At 45.0% G+C, this 15797-nt stretch overlaps 2 protein-coding genes across 13 annotated transcripts in view; one reads left to right on the top strand and one right to left on the bottom strand.

The window, feature by feature from the left end:
- The window catches only part of LOC107993400 (RING finger protein nhl-1), a 45529-nt gene extending 29852 nt beyond the window's left edge, over window positions 1-15677 (top strand). For 5 of the 11 annotated variants that reach the window (XM_062083689.1, XM_062083693.1, XM_062083690.1 and 2 more), the window contains 7 exons: window positions 2053-2374; window positions 3912-4126; window positions 5268-5533; window positions 5675-5990; window positions 6577-6702; window positions 6787-8257; window positions 12208-12694. In XM_062083689.1, coding sequence (XP_061939673.1) covers window positions 2053-2374; window positions 3912-4126; window positions 5268-5533; window positions 5675-5990; window positions 6577-6702; window positions 6787-8257; window positions 12208-12465 — 2974 coding nt within the window. In that variant the 3' untranslated portion in view covers window positions 12466-12694. Of the gene's footprint in view, window positions 1-2052; window positions 2375-3911; window positions 4127-5267; window positions 5534-5674; window positions 5991-6576; window positions 6703-6786; window positions 8258-12207; window positions 12739-12848; window positions 13008-13095; window positions 13253-13348; window positions 13631-14491 lie in introns of those variants that run through there. The other 6 variants (XM_062083694.1, XM_062083695.1, XM_062083696.1 and 3 more) reach the window with 2 other exon arrangements.
- LOC107993401 (cilia- and flagella-associated protein 251-like) overlaps window positions 1-15797 on the bottom strand; it is a 67090-nt gene extending 51293 nt beyond the window's left edge. For both annotated transcript variants that reach the window (XM_062083724.1, XM_062083731.1), the window contains exon 1: window positions 15684-15797. The gene's annotated coding sequence lies outside the window, so the exon portion shown is untranslated. The remainder of the gene's footprint in view (window positions 1-15683) is intronic.

Here is a 15797-nt window from a genome sequence, read left to right as displayed (position 1 = left end):
CGAATCTCTCGAATCTTGCAGTCCGGATCGTGCAGACCAAACGGATAGACTAAGGTACTCGAATGTGATACGTACGGGGAGAAAGTACGTAAGTATCTCTCGAAGAAAAGAGGGGAGGGGGAAGAAAAGAGGTATTTGGTCGGCAAAAACTAGCTGACCGGTAAAAAAAAACGTGTTTGACCGTGGACGTAGATTACTTTGGAATATTGCCAAACGGCGTCCGTGGTGGGCATACATTTTTCACGATGTCCCACATATCTATTCTAGCAAATGTTATAAATACACGAGCCTCCACTGGCTGTATCTTTTTCCTGGCGTGGGCCGGGAACAACTTCCTCGAGGCCGAAATAGGCATGGTCGAGTTTAATTACCGTTTCGTTTCGTGTAATACGCGCGAGGATCGCCCCGGATTTTATTAAGTCGAAATGTAAATGGAAAGAAAAGAGGAGAGAAGGAGAACATCTCGATGCAATACACAATTTCGGCACTAAACGACAATTAACGTTAATTATCGGGAATCGAGGGGAAGAAGAAGAAGAAGGCGCGGAAATGCAAATGGAAAGAAAAGAAAAGAGAAGAGAAGAGAAACGTCTCGATGCAATACACAATTTCCGCAATAAACGACAATTATCGGGAATCGAGGGGAAGAAGAAGAAGGCGCGGAAGGTGGATTCGTTTCTTTCGTCGCATGACGATTGTCGCTAATGCTCGGCAGTTCTCCTCACTGATAATCGGGGGTAATTACTCGACGGTGGCGTGCAAATTCGTCGGTGCCACGTTCGTGCATCGTTCAGAATTTTGCGGCAGCAACTACTCGCGCTTTTGTTTGTTTCCCAAACTAACTTGGGGAACGAGTGAATTTTACTTACGTTCGAAGCTGATTTATGGAGTAAAAGCATCGAAAATCTAAATTTACCGTTTCATTCGTCGTAGAAATTTCGATATTAATAGTTTGGAATACGATATAATCGGAGTTATATATGTGATAGAATAGAAGTTGGATCGTTGGAAATTATTTTATTCCGTTGCCGTTTCCCTTCGGGGAAGAAAATTGCGTCAAAATGTGTTCGATAAAATCACGTTTCCATTGAATGACGATCCTTTTTATTGAAACGGGGGAAATTCTTGAGCAGAAGCGAAAAAAAGAAAAACTCGCTTAAACGTGTTATAAATACGGAACAAATTGCTTATAGAATAGAAATTTCAAATTGGACCTGATATTATTTCCGATGCACGAACGAGATCAATCTTATCGTCACCGTAGAAGAAGATCGTTCTTCTCCCTCTTCTTCTTCGTCCTCCCTCGTTATGCAAACCCATGTCATGCGAAACGATAATTAAGCGATAATAAACTTGGATAAATCCTTGGATCAATCTCTTGCCGTGCATTCCCTCGAAAATCAGATAACCCAGTTCCAGAAAATCATGCGAAAGGAATGGTTCTCCTCGCTCGTGCCAAAAATTTCATTCAACGGAGATTAATCGTTAAAAAGGTAAAAATAGCCGTCGTTCCGACGCGTGAAACATTATATCGTAATGGTTGTTAAAGGGGATTCGTCGTTTAAAAATTCATCGTCAATTAATTACGCTGCGTCTCTTCTCCTCCTCTTTTCTCCTCCTCCTCGTCTCTTCTACAATTGGGTCGTTGTAATATCATTTAAAAAAAAAAAAAAGAAAGCAAGAAAGAAAAAGCTTCGCTATCCGTTACATCTGTAAAATATTGGTGACACGTGTCGCTCGAGATCGTCGAGGGAGACGCCTGATCGCGCTGATATCGAAACAACGCGTTTAAATTGTCAGATTACATCGTTCGATTGAAATGGATTCGGTTCTAGCGAAATTGTTATCGGGAGAGAAGAACGATATTGGATCGTCTCCATCCTCTTTTATCCTCCCTCGCTCGCCGAAATTAATTCTAGCGAATAAAAATTTGTTCGTCCGTTTGAAGAATCTTTCGCGCCCGATATTTCTAAAAAAGGGAAACGTGAGAAAAAAAAAAAAAAAAGAAAACACGACGAAGCAAGAATAAAAATGATTATCGTGATACGACAGGTACGACGCGCCGGAATACGAGGTGCCGAGGAACAAATCGAGGTACAGAAGTCGATTCATGCGGCATCGGGATGGCGACGACTCCGATGGCGACTCGAGATCTACCGTGCGATTCACATCTACCCCCCAGGAATCGTCGGGACTTCGCGAACGCGTTCTGGACACAGAGGACGCGGCACGTGGCCCACTTTCAGGCATTTTTCGACTCACCGACTCCCCACGTGTGATGAGAAAGCTTCAGGAATACGAGAGGGCCGGGAAAAGGAAGAAGGAGGAGCCACCGCCGCATCCCGTTCAACAACCTCAACCACCTAAGCCTCAGGTTAATTGAACGATAAGACAATTTCACCCCCTTCGCGAACGGACGACGGATGGATCTTCAACGAGCACTTTTTTTTTTCGGTGAAACATTCGTTATTTCCTATTCCGTTCTTTTATTCGAATACAAAAAAAAAGTATACACGGAACGCGCATTGTTCCTCCTTGTTACATCGTACGCGAATTTAATTTGAAAAATGCAAGCTTCTATTTATTACCGAAGCTTCTGTTCCATTCACTTTGTTTCACAGTTTGAACGATGACGATTCATCGATTTCTCGATTAACTTCACATTCCATTCTTTTCTCCGGTTTTTTTTTGCGTTGGAAAGAAATCAAAAGAAATGGAAGATATTAAAAGATATGTATCAATTGCCATCAAGGTTTAATAATCATTCGGATCATTAGAGATTCTCTGTTCACCGCGTTCGCGCTTTTCTCTCGAATGACGAAATTCATCGAATTCCATTTATAAATTGAATCGTAGATTCTGGACTCTGGATTCGTTTCATTTCACACGGACGTATTTGTTTTTGACAGTGATTCCGCACCACAGAATTTTCACACGGATTCCCTTATTATGGCAAGCGATATACAGGAATGGATCGTGAGGGGCAGTTCGATGGGCAAGTTCGACGAAAAGTAGCTTCGAGATCTCGCGTCGAAATGTCGCTTGGATGCGGGAACTAAATTTTCGATAGTTCAATGTATAAGTACATGCGTATGAGTCGCACGAAAAAGAAAAAAAAAAAAAGTATCGTTCCCTTTATGGACATGAAAAGGAAATAAATCTCGACGAATTTTTAAAGTAATTCAATATTTCACACGGAAAACGGAACACGTGTGCCGCAATATGAAATGTATATACTTGACTCTCTCGACTCATAAATATGTAAATAATTCGAGGCACGAATGAGAATAAATCTATCTTGTAGTTAGCTGTTGTATATATGTACATATGTATATATATATATATATATATACTATAAATATTTTTGTACGAAATTCTATTATAACACAAATGAAACGTATGAATACACGAATATATTTTGCTCGTCAAGAAAAACAAAAAATTAATCTCTCGTGTTCACTTGCGACAAATCCTCTCTTTGTCCTGTAACCATACGTCTATTCATTCTGTACCGCGCTTTTTATTTACGAACGTAAAATCAGACTAGCATTTTAATGCATCTCGCGCCATGTTACCGCATGTGTAGCAAAAAAGAGGAAAAAAAGAAAAAAACACGCGCGGTCAGAATAGAAAAAAAAAATCTCGACTTGTTTACAAGCAACCTAATAATAACCAGCGTATAATTCATCCTCTAACACGTATCAAAAAAAAAAAGAAAGAAAGAAAGAAAGAAAGAAAGGAAGGAAGGAAGGAAGAGTGTAAAGAAATAGGAAAAAAAAGTAAAGAGAAAGAAAAGAAAAAAGAAGAGAGTATGAACACAAGAAATGAAAAAGCGAGGGGAAAAGGATTAACCAGAGGAGGATGAATTTTTGTTTCGACGGACTCGTTAAATATATCTTTTTATCGCCTAGGTACAAGTGAGAAAAATGCCGACAGCAATGGCGAGGCAAACCAGCGAGGACGACGAGATTTCTAGAATTAAAAAGCAGAATAAAACGGCGGCCGCGACCGAAACAGTGGAAGAACGACAACCGGTACCGACGTCCACGCCCGCGCACCCACCCCCGAGGGAAGCACCCCCCGAACGAGAGCCCGAGGAGCCTGCACGAAGACCGATGCCTGCCAGGTAAGCTGGTTCGAGAATTATGCCCAATTAATCGTATCGTTTCGTCCCGTTCGAATATCGAATTTCCATTCCGCGCCAATGTTCTTCTTGGATTCTCCCTTTATTAATGCGGTAAGCAAATTGGCGTGACAATTTAGGCGCCCGTGACTGATGGCAAAATATACAACGCGATCGAATTCACCGCAACACCATTAACGTTAAGTCACAAGAGGATCTTGCCTCGTGGTAGATAGGTTCACGTTTCAGTAGTAGCGGCGCATATCTAGTCGGACAAGCTGATTTACGTCTATTCGGTGTAGCAACTGATCGAATATACACCCCCGATTCTAGAAACTGTTTCCACCTCGTGTGTATAATACATTATTGCACGATAATTGTTGAATCGATGGTATTAGCGAAATTTCATTCGAGCAATCATCATTATCCATTCACATCGTATTGCACGGTCGAAATGTTTTTTAATTTTAAAAATACTCGTCTCGTTCCGGGTTTATGCGAGTTTAGTCGTTTTATTTTTTCTCTCTCTCTCTCTCTCTCTCTCCCTTTAATTCGTGGAAGGACAAAATAGGTCAACGTTTATTATTTCGATCGTATTCTCCTTCTTTTTTTTTCCTTTCCTTTCTCTCTCTCTTTCTCTCTCTCTCTCTCTTTCAACAACGTCAAATATTTCATCCGTGAAATTGTCGTGAAAAATTGTAATGTCGAGTATTTCGGTATACGAAAACTTTAAATACACGCAACAAAAGTTTTTTAATTCCGAAATTCCATTCCATCCAATTGTATCGCGGCACGTCAATTTAAAATTACGTCTCGAAATTCGCAAATTTCGCCTGCAAATTAACGAACAGAGTCAACGTGTGCATACGTTAATACGATTTCAATTCGAACACGCGTTGCACATTCCATCTCTCTCTCTCTCTCTCTCTCTCCGTTGGAAATTCACGTGCGATAATATTGATGGAGGAAAATGGGTGAATCGTGGCCGCGTAATTCCTTATTGGCGCGTAGGAAGGAAGGGGGAAGAGGAGGGGATGTAAAGCAATAATATCATCGGTAGAAATTACGGTTTACGAATACACACGCAACTAGACGGAGTTTACCGACTCGAGGAAGTCGTTAATCGAAATATCGTTGCTCGCAGGAGAACATCGACGGATACCCACGCCCCCGCAACGAGAAGCGCTTCGTCAGACTCGAGCACGGGGTCGGAGAGCTCGGCTGGGTCCGGAATCCGCAGCACGGGCGCACCATTCACCGCCGAGGAAATGAAGCAGAAATACTTGTCGAGGGCACCGGCGTCGAGCGCAACCTCCACCGTCTCGTCGCCGCACAGCGGCACACCCCCGACTCCCAAAGACACCGCCAGCCCCACCTCGCGCTCCTTTCAGAGTCGTTTTTTAGCTACAGGTGAGGAATCATCTTCTACCGTCTCATCCTCTCGCCAACAAACTTGAAAATAATTCTTCTCGAGAGAGAAATCAGCTTTTCTCTTAAACGATTTCTTTCGAGGAGAGACTTATTCGAAATTTATTCTTTCTCCCTCTTCAGGTAATCGTGCAGCGCCCCCGCCACCTGCCCAACCCCCGGCGGTGCGAGAGGAGAGCGGCATGAAAACGAAGAAGGAAGAAGAGGAGGACGAGGACGAGGAAACCAGCAGCTCCTCGGAGGAGACGGAATCCGAGACCGAGGAGGAATCGGAAACCGACGCCCATCCCTCGGCCACGGTTACCTCGACCACGTCCTCGAGCGCGACACAGGACCGTCAAAGGAACGATTCCGCGATGGCGAGGACGGACATCGGACCCCTGCTGGCTCGAAGCGCGGAGGCAAGACGAGGCAGCAAGGAGGACTCGCCAACGACCAGGCAAGTATATAACAATTTCCTCCCGCAATTCATTTGATCTCGTAGATTTCTATTAACAAGTAACATCGAAGTGTACGAATGTATGTTTATTATTATAATACCAATGTCGGTCGTGTGTTTAATCGAACGACGAAATAACGTTCTTTCTTTTTTCTTTTTTTTTTTCTTTTTCTTTTTCTTTTTCCACGCGTGGCGAAAAGGATATTCGAACCGCGAGTGTATCGTGTTTTTTTTCTCTGTTGCGATACAAAGGAAGAAAGAAGGGGAGGGGCGTGAAAACAGGGAAATTTCGAGGAAAATGGAAAATTGGATAAATTCGATGCGATCGCAATAGGATCGCGTCGACGAGCGGGATTGGCCGCTAATTTAACGTGAATAATCTCGAAGCGCGAGAAATTGCAATTTTTCCAACACGTTGTGAATCGCGTCGAGAAGAGAGAGAAAAAAAAATAAAGAAGGATAGAATCGGGGAGATCGGTTTTGATCGGCGTGCAATCGGCGAGTATTCGCGACGCGAAGGGCGAGAAGAGATCGCGAAACTGGATTAAACTAGAATATCGAGGGATGAATATCGTGTATTCGTCAGGTATTCGTCGCCGAGAGGGAGTCCCGCGCATTCGGTGACGGGCCCGGTGACAGCGACGACGACGACGATGACGACGGCAACGAGCGGCGCCGCGAGCTTGACCACGCCGGCCGGCTACACCAGCAGGTTCGTAGCACACGTAGATCACGGTCAGACTCATCAAGCCAGTCTTTCTAATTCCAATAACCCCCACGACCGTAATCGTTTTAGGACGTTTCTTAGTGACGAACACGATGAACCGTCAACCGACCGTGTCGAGGATTACGAATACGCGGCTAAGAGCGCGGATTACGATATTCACGGTGCGGACGGATCGATGGTTAAACCGCAGTCGAACAAACGAAACCACACGGACGATAGTACGGACACCGACGAAACGATCACCTCATCCTCCTCCTCCTCCGCGACTACTGTTCGATTCGAGAGTCTCGAAGGTAGCGGTTACGACGGTCGTGTAGAGAACCGCACCGGGGTCGAGCAACACCCGTTAATGGAAGGTCGTTCGGGGAACGACGTGAACTCTTCGTTGACCGATCGTCGGATCGACGATCCTGGCCGGGGATCGTTCGCCCGGCCACCACCGCCTGCTGACCGGGACGACGGCCATCACCGGCCGGACGAGATTACGAGTTGGACGACTTCGCAGGCCGCCCCCTCCGCCCACCACGTGACGACTGATTCGGGAGGGGGGAGCGAGACGGAGAGCAGCGACGAGGAAGGGGGCGGACGAGAATCGAGGGACGAGAACAGCAACGTAAGGGACAAAAAGACGGAGAATCGAGGGGTGGATCGTGGCCACGATTCCAGCGAGGACGAGACGACCGATTCGGGGGATAAATCCGATCGAGCACCGTCCGATTCTCATTTCGATAACAGTTACGGCGGGTACGAGGATATCGGGGTGAAGCGGCCAAGTTCCTCCATACTGGAGGAGAAAAGTATCGAGGAGTTGTTCGACGATAACGGATGGGTGATCGAGCAGGATCTCCAGCCGGGTAGTCGGCAAACGGTCTCGAAAAGTTTCCAACAGCCTGCCTCGAGCGAGGAGACACGCGGAGACGTTTCTGCGAGCTATTTCTCCTCGGTCGAGGAGAAGGGTCGAGGTAACGAGGACGTGGACGCGGCGTCGAACGAGGTCGAAACGAGTGGAAACGCGGGACCCATTGTTTCGAGATGCTCGCAAAGTGCGTCAAGGAGATACGTTGGGGAGAGTAGCATCGGGAAGAACGGTTGGATGATGTCCGATGAGTCGGAGAGCGAGTCGGAGAGGACCGTTTCGCCGATGGAAAATTCGACGAGGAGTGGAGACACTGGTTGGGAGAGGAGCAACGGCGCGAGCGTCGACGTGGAGGATGATGAGAGACGCGATCGCGACGGTCCGTCATCGATGAGAGCGGAGGAGAGCGACGGGAAAGGTGGGATCGGGGCGGAGAACTCGTGGACCGGCGACGAGAACGGGTGGGTGATGATTCTGAACAAGGTGAACGACTCGTCGGACGGGAAAGAGGGGGAAAGCATGGACGAGACGAGCACGATTCGTTCCCAAACGACCGACCTCGTGGCGAGAACTAACGTTGAGAACGGTGCATTAGTCGCGAACGCTACCCAATCCAAAGAGACCGAAAGTTGCAACGAGCACGAGGACACGCCTGGTGTCGATATCACTATACCGATGCAAATGGTAACCACCGTTTTCTGTGTGTCCGTACTGTGTTACAGCGTTCTAATCAATCTGTTCCTGTAACCTGTTCTTCTACCACACCTGGGGCCTCCCCGCCTCCCCCTCCCCTCTCTTTTTTTTGCCCACTCTCTCACTCTTCGTATTTACATTACTCGTTCTCGCCTTCTTCTCTTTTTTTGTCGTTGTTCGTCGGTGTTAGTCGGTGTAAAAAAGACTGCAATTGACCGCTCTCACGGATACAGACGAGACTGCCTCCGATACCGAGATCCGACGCAGCAGTTTCTGCTACTTTTCCTTTCTTTTTCTTTTCATTTTTCCGTTATTTTTATCCTCGCGTTCGTTCGCTTCGGTTTTCTCGTCGCTCGTGCCAAGAATGGACGCCGGCTCGTGGAACGTTTTGTTCCCAAGCATGAAAGGGGAAACGCATCCGATACCAAGCGTATCGAGCGTGGTGGTAAGAAAGAATGGAATTCCTCGGACGCTTTGCACCAGAAACTTTCGTTTACCCGCATCTCGATCGTCCACCGGCCGTCGTATTTTCGATCGATCGTTTATTCCTCGTCTTACGTCGCGAAACTGCTGCCCCTGGATCTTTTTCTTCTCTAACGAATCTTCCATGAATCGATGTCGTGCATCGATCCATCACACACATACACGCATACATACGTGCATACATACACGTCGCAAAATAATCCAAGAATGAAAATGATTTAAGAGAGTAACGGAGTGGTTAGAATTAATTTCGATTTCGCGTAATTACTGTATGGTGAAAAACTTGCATTTTATTATATTGTGATAATCGTACGTACGATCGTAAATGTAAACTTTTTGTTCCTTGATCGTTGATCATTATAATCTCCCTGCATTGCTCAATACACAGTAGCTTCTTAGACAATCAAACAATCAAAGGGGAATAAAAGAAGAAGAAAGAAAAAAAAAAAAAAAAGGGAATAGCATCGCTTTAATCGGCAAAAAACTAAGCGTAGAGTAAGAGATACCGTCCTTCGTGCAAAGCAGCTTAAATCCATGCCGAATTGAATCGCTTCTGAATCGTTCCCATCGATATACGGTCGCGCTAATGGCATGTCACACACGGCACGATTCTCGCACGTTTCAACGCGTTTTTATTATTGGTGACCAGCCATTCTCGCTACACCGTCGCATTTTCACGTCATTGAAATTTTTGTACTCTTTTTCCTAGTGAATAGGTTTGCGTCAGTTTGTTGGTGTGGTAAATAAACTGCATTTCTTTGTGATAACTCGTATTATTTATTTCCCTCTCAATTTGTCCTCAGTTTATATTAAGAATTGAGAAACGGAGAACAAGAAACGGAGAGATGTATCGTATCCCGCCTGAGAAAATTTTCTCTTCTTTTTTTTTCTTCTTTCTTTCTTTCTTTCTATCTTTATTTATTTATTTATTCCACCGTATCGTTATTCACGTTATATTATCCGTTATTCGTCTCTCTTGTTCGTCTCGATTCTTCTTCTTTCACTTTATTTATTTTTATTTTTATTCGATTTTATTTCCGTTCGTTTCTTCGTGCCCCCCCCACTTTTTCCACGAATCTTTGTTATTCCGTATCCTCTTGTTTGTATATTCGTCGCCCGCCCCCGCCCACTTCCTTTGAAAAAGATACGTGAAAAAAAAAATGCATCTTTATTTATTGCACTAACAGATCGAACGTTCGCGAAATCGAGTCGATATCACGTGAAATTCCTCTCGCCTCGTTCGTTCAACGCGCACCCCCGCCGAGAATTTCCACGAAGGAGCAGCTCGGATTTCTTTTTCATATATTTAATTTTTTTACTTTATTTTCAATACCCCTCTCTACCCCCTCGGACTCTGTTGCACCGCACGTCAGAGAGATGCACGCACGCTCATACCACGAATTCACAACAACGCACTCGTCGCAATATCGTATAATTATGGGAGGAGAAGGTAAAAAAGGAATCGATCCACGCGATATATCCACGGGAGTCACAGCCATGATGACATTCAAGATATCGCATACGACGAACGTGAAAAAAAATTCGTTTTCCAACTCGAAAAAAGAGAGAGAGAGAGAGAGAGAGGCAGAGAATAATTTTAAAACGGAGAACCCGAAACGTGACATCAACACTTGGATAAATTTAACAAGAACGCGAGTTGGAAATTCGTAAAGGTTCTTCAAAATTTGATCAAATTGTCCCCGTTCCGGTTTGTCCCTAATAACGATACATTTTATCGATAATTAAATACACGCGTAATCCCCGAAATCGCGAATGCAAATAAGAAAGGGAGATACACAAACGGCAGATATTACAAACGGAACTAATGTGACCGCATTGTACGGGACGCGGAAAGTGGTCAGGCATGCACTAAAGGGTTTAAATATAACCCGTTTGTTGCTTTAAATATCCGCTACAACTCGGATAGTCAGCGGGGCTATATCGGTCTGTAATCCGCTTGACTGGAAACACGGATGTTATTCCAATACGTTTTATCGTTTTCAACGTCCATTAAAACAAATGATGGTAGGATGTCATTCCAAATTTTCAAACGGACGCCACGAAAAATTCTCGTCACGTGTGTGTGTGTGTGCGTGTGTGTGTATCTATACATATATATGTTTCAAAAATGTTATGAAAATATCGATAAGCAACTTTGGAAAATTCGATGCAACGGAGTATCGACGATGCGGAGCAAAGTTAGAAGATCGAGAAAATACAGCGGTCTTAAAATTTTACGACTACCGTTTGCAGTAACTCCGCCATGCCCATATACGTGTTTGCCGCGTATATACATTAAAAAAAAAAGGAAAGCTTTTAAGCGTGGTCGAAAGTTGTGCTCGAACCGGGAGAGAGAGGGGGCATGATTCCGAGGAATGCCAAATACAAACGGTTCGACGAAGAAAAAGAAGAATTATTTTTCCAACGATGCACGGAAATATATATATATATAATATATAAGAGACGTTCGATTAAAAAAAGATATTGGAAATTTCCTGTCTCACTCGTAAAATCTCGTAAAATCTTTTTATACGCGTGGACAATGCGCGAATAGATTGCTCGATCGCGCGAGCTCGAAAGCGATAACGATTGATACGCGATCGACTAGAAAAAAGAAAAAAAAAAAAGAGAGAGAAATCTATCAATTAAAAGCAACTTTCGATAACCCACGAAATAAAATTGCTCACAACGCAGGGATCCACGTTCGCTCATCGTTGTACGCGATTTATGGGTCCCGGTGATAAAGAAGTGACATATCAAGTACTACAGATTGATGTACCAACACACGATACCCATACCCCATCCGTTTTCACTACTCGTACACACCATAGAAACACGCCAGTTGATTACACGCCAGATTTACACCGCGTTGTGACTAATTGCCACTATGTATCCCACTATGTATGGAATGATACTGAACTAACACTTGGAGGGATGCAATAGCGAGAAAAGCATGTAACACGCGTACATATATATATAACGGGAGAATAGGACGTACGTATGGTTATCAATGAATACGAATATGATACGAAATTATCGTCCCCAACGAGAGACGCCTCGTAAAACGGTATCGTCCGTCAAAGATTCATGTCTCGTCACGCCACGTAAACCATGCTCCACTATCATCACACGCATACACAACTTAACAGCTTCGAGGATTTGAAGAGATTCGAAAGCTTCAGTTTTCTGCACTTAGCTCGAGATAAATAACCAATGAATAACCGGACGCATATAATCGATCGCATGTAACAAACGCGAGCAATCGTTCATTCGTATGAAACGATGGACAACCTTCGACCATGTATCCACCTATCGATGGCCTGTCCATGTTTTTTCCCTCCCCAATTTAACCCGCCAACTGTAACAGGCTTCTCCCTCCCTCCCTCCCTCTCTTCCATTGTTTCTCCGATTAACAAGGCCGATCTGAACGAGGCGACCTTCGTTCCGGGATGTTGCAGGTTCCTGAACAAGAGCAGAAGCCAGGCGGCGATGATGGCCAGCCGGGAGCGGGAGCGGGAGCGGGAGCGCGAAAGAGAACGAGAACGCGAACGAGAACGAGAACGCGAAAGAGAAAGGGAACGGGAGAGAGAACGGGATCGAGACGTGGACGCGGAGGTCGATTCGCCGCTGTCGACGAGGTCGCGGTACGCCGCGTTGAAGGAACGAAGGCAACGGCTGGCTCGGTCCAGAAGCTCGCACAATTTCGGCGGAGATGACCTCGACCTGGACGAGGAGCCACCCTCTCCGACCACCCAGTCGCCGAACGCTTACTTGGCAGCCAAGTACGGTGCCGGGTCCGAACTGGCCAGGAGTCGGAGCACTCACGCTTTAAAGTCGAGGGAGCCGAGCCCGGAGCGAGACAGGGTGGGCACCGAGAAGGATGGCGCCGCGTTAAGTTCCTGGGCACGGTACTTGAAGAACAAGTACGGGAATCGCACGACCAAAGATAAAGAGCCTTCATCCTCCACCTCGACGATTCCATCATCGAGGTGAGACGGATTGGGTGTCGATGGGAGGATTGTTGACTTAATCGGGAGGGATCGAATTTTTCCCTCCTTCTTTCTTTCTTTCATTCTGTTTTTTTTTTTTTGGAAAACAGTGGAAGCACCTCGAGGAGATTATCGCTCGGATTACCTTTGAGGCACGGTGGTCAAACGTCCTTCGAATCTTCTGACGACGATCAAAAAAACCCGTCAGGCTCCCCCACGTCCCCTACGGCAGCTCCCGTTATACCCGCGGCAGCAGGTTCCTCCACTAGGTGAGTTCAAAGTTCGTCGTATTCGAGAAATAAATTTTGTAAATAAAATTTAGTAATTACGATTAAATGGATTATTGAAATGCGACAGCAATGGGCGGAGGAGTCACTACTTGCTGAAGCGGCGGCAGCTGTTCAAGTTCGGGATGCGGGGGAGCGAATCCGGATGCTTTACTTGGCCCAGAGGCCTCGCGGTTGGCCCTGACAACTCCATCGTAGTGGCCGACAGCTCTAACCATCGTGTCCAAGTAATCGAGATATATATATATATATTTTGAAAGAAATATCTTCGCGCGCGAACGAAGAATTTCATTTTGTTTTGACGCGTATCGAAATTGGCACAGGTGTTCGACTGTAATGGGAACTTCATGAAGGAGTTCGGATCGTACGGCAGCGGCGAGGGTGAATTCGATTGCCTCGCTGGGGTAGCGGTGAACAGGATCGGGCAATACATCATAGCGGATCGTTACAACCACAGAATTCAGGTTCTCGATCCTTCCGGTCGTTTTCTGAGAGCGTTTGGCTCCCAAGGTACCGCCGACGGTCGGTTTAATTATCCTTGGGGAATCACCACCGATGCTCTTGGATTTATTTATGTGTGCGATAAAGAGAACCATCGCGTACAGGTACGTGGCTTCGCTTCGATATTATCGATATTTATCTTTCTTTTCATTATAATCGTCGGTCTGACGAGTAAAGAGGAATACGTGAAACGGCAGCGTCGATGCGACGATACACGCGCGCCCCGATCAAACGATCTATCGCTATATCGTCAGGAGTTGTTCACCTATATTGTACTGTGAACATACGACAATGATACAGATATGATATGTGTTTAATTAATTACAGTGTTTTACATTTACAGTCGTTAATACCCCATTCGATTCTTCCACTATGTGTACCTAGAATTTGTATAGTTTGATCCTTGAAATAAACGCCTGCAAATTTTTTCTGCAATCAACAACGATTAATTTCGAGTAATTCTCTGTTTGTATTTCCCAAACATCGATATACGAGATACGTGTGAGCCCAGCTACGAGAAACCTTCACAGTTCCTAAATAAAAAATGCGATCAAGTTAGCGGGAAAAAGTGGGAGAAGGGAAAATGGTTCTTGCTTACCGAGCCACGGCGTACTCGACAACGGACGTAAGCGTGAGTGATTTAAGAAAAGCGAAGCGAAAAACTAAACTCCCCGACTTTTTCTTCTTTTTTTTACTCTTTTCTTTTCTTTTCTAATCCTTTTGCGTTTTCGCATTATCGTAGGTAATAATGTGAAATACATATATATAAGGTCTGTCATCTGCTAACGGTGTGTAACGAGGTGTATCTTGCGTATGGTAAAATAATCCAACGAAAGAAAAAGGAAAAAAAAAAGCTGTAATCAAATTTTCAACGTAGAACGAATAATCCTTCTAACGAAATCGCTGCAATAATTCAAGGTAGAACGATATTCGTTTCATTACAATATACGTCCGTGTTTTCGCAGGTATTTCAATCAGACGGTACGTTCGTGGGCAAATTCGGTTCCTGCGGAAGCGGACGTGGCCAATTGGAACATCCTCATTACATCGCGGTGAGCAACACGAATCGCGTGATCGTGAGCGACGGGAACAACCATCGTATCCAGATATTCGACGTGAACGGTCGTGTGCTGACCTCGTTCGGATCAGAGGGCTCCGACGAAGGTCAGTTCAAGTTTCCAAGGGGTGTCGCTGTCGACGACCAGGGTTACATCGTGGTCGCCGACTCGGGCAACAACAGAATACAAATATTCAGCCCAGAGGGGGCGTTCCTCAAGTCCTTTGGCGGATGGGGTAGCGGTGACGGTGAATTCAAGGGTCTAGAGGGTGTTGCCGTCACATCGACCGGTAACATCGTCGTCTGCGATCGCGAGAATCATCGCGTTCAAGTGTTCTGACTTCGTTTTTTCCTTATCATTCGCGTCTTCTCTGCGATTCGCATTGGCATTGTCGACAATCGATCGACGAGGGATCGATTTCGTTTCGTTTCGTTTCGAATCGAATCCGTCTGTCTACGGTTCTCGATCCAGGCAAGTATTTCCACCCCGAATCGGGTGGAAAATCGGGTGGAAACGGAAGGACGGAAGGCGCGCTTCGACGGATGAACGGATGAGACGTCACGTTAACCGCTTGCTTGCGTTAGGAATTAATAAACGTAGCCTGTTTTTTCGCTAAGCTAATCTTCTTACGGGGAAGCCCTTTGTTACCATCGGCGATCATAAATAACAAATAACTTCGATTTCTTCTCTCTCTCCCACCAGGGAACATATATTTGAATCGATTTGGCAACAATTCTCCGATTTTATTCCGATAATAATTTACCTCGTTAATATGTCGGGGCGGAAAATCAATACTGGAACCGAGTGAAAATTCTCTCAGACGTCGGCCGGTTTTTAGCTTAAAGAGAAAAAAAAACGGAAAAAGAAAAAAGAAAGAAAAAAAAAGGGAATATCATTTACTTCTCTCTCGTCTTACATCCTTCCTCTCGTTCTATCATCTTCCTCGTACGCACATCATATCCGCGTAATTTAATTTAATTTATATTCGAAATGACAATACACATACAGTTTGTACCGTTTGTATGCTTTAAACAAATTGTTGCGGAAGATAATAAAAGAGAAATGAAAAAAAAAAGGAAAAAAAGGAACAAAATCTCACCTTCTTTCTTTTCTCGATCCAACGCCGACCTTGCTCTTAAAAAACCAGCCGTGGAAATTAGGACGATGTGTATGTGTGTATGTGTGTGTGTGTGTTGGACGATTGCCTAGAGCT

Source organism: Apis cerana, linkage group LG13 (assembly GCF_029169275.1).
Source record: "Apis cerana isolate GH-2021 linkage group LG13, AcerK_1.0, whole genome shotgun sequence".
NCBI lineage: Eukaryota > Metazoa > Arthropoda > Insecta > Hymenoptera > Apidae > Apis > Apis cerana.
Note: the sequence above shows the minus strand (reverse complement) of the source record. Positions and strands in the feature narration are given on the sequence as shown.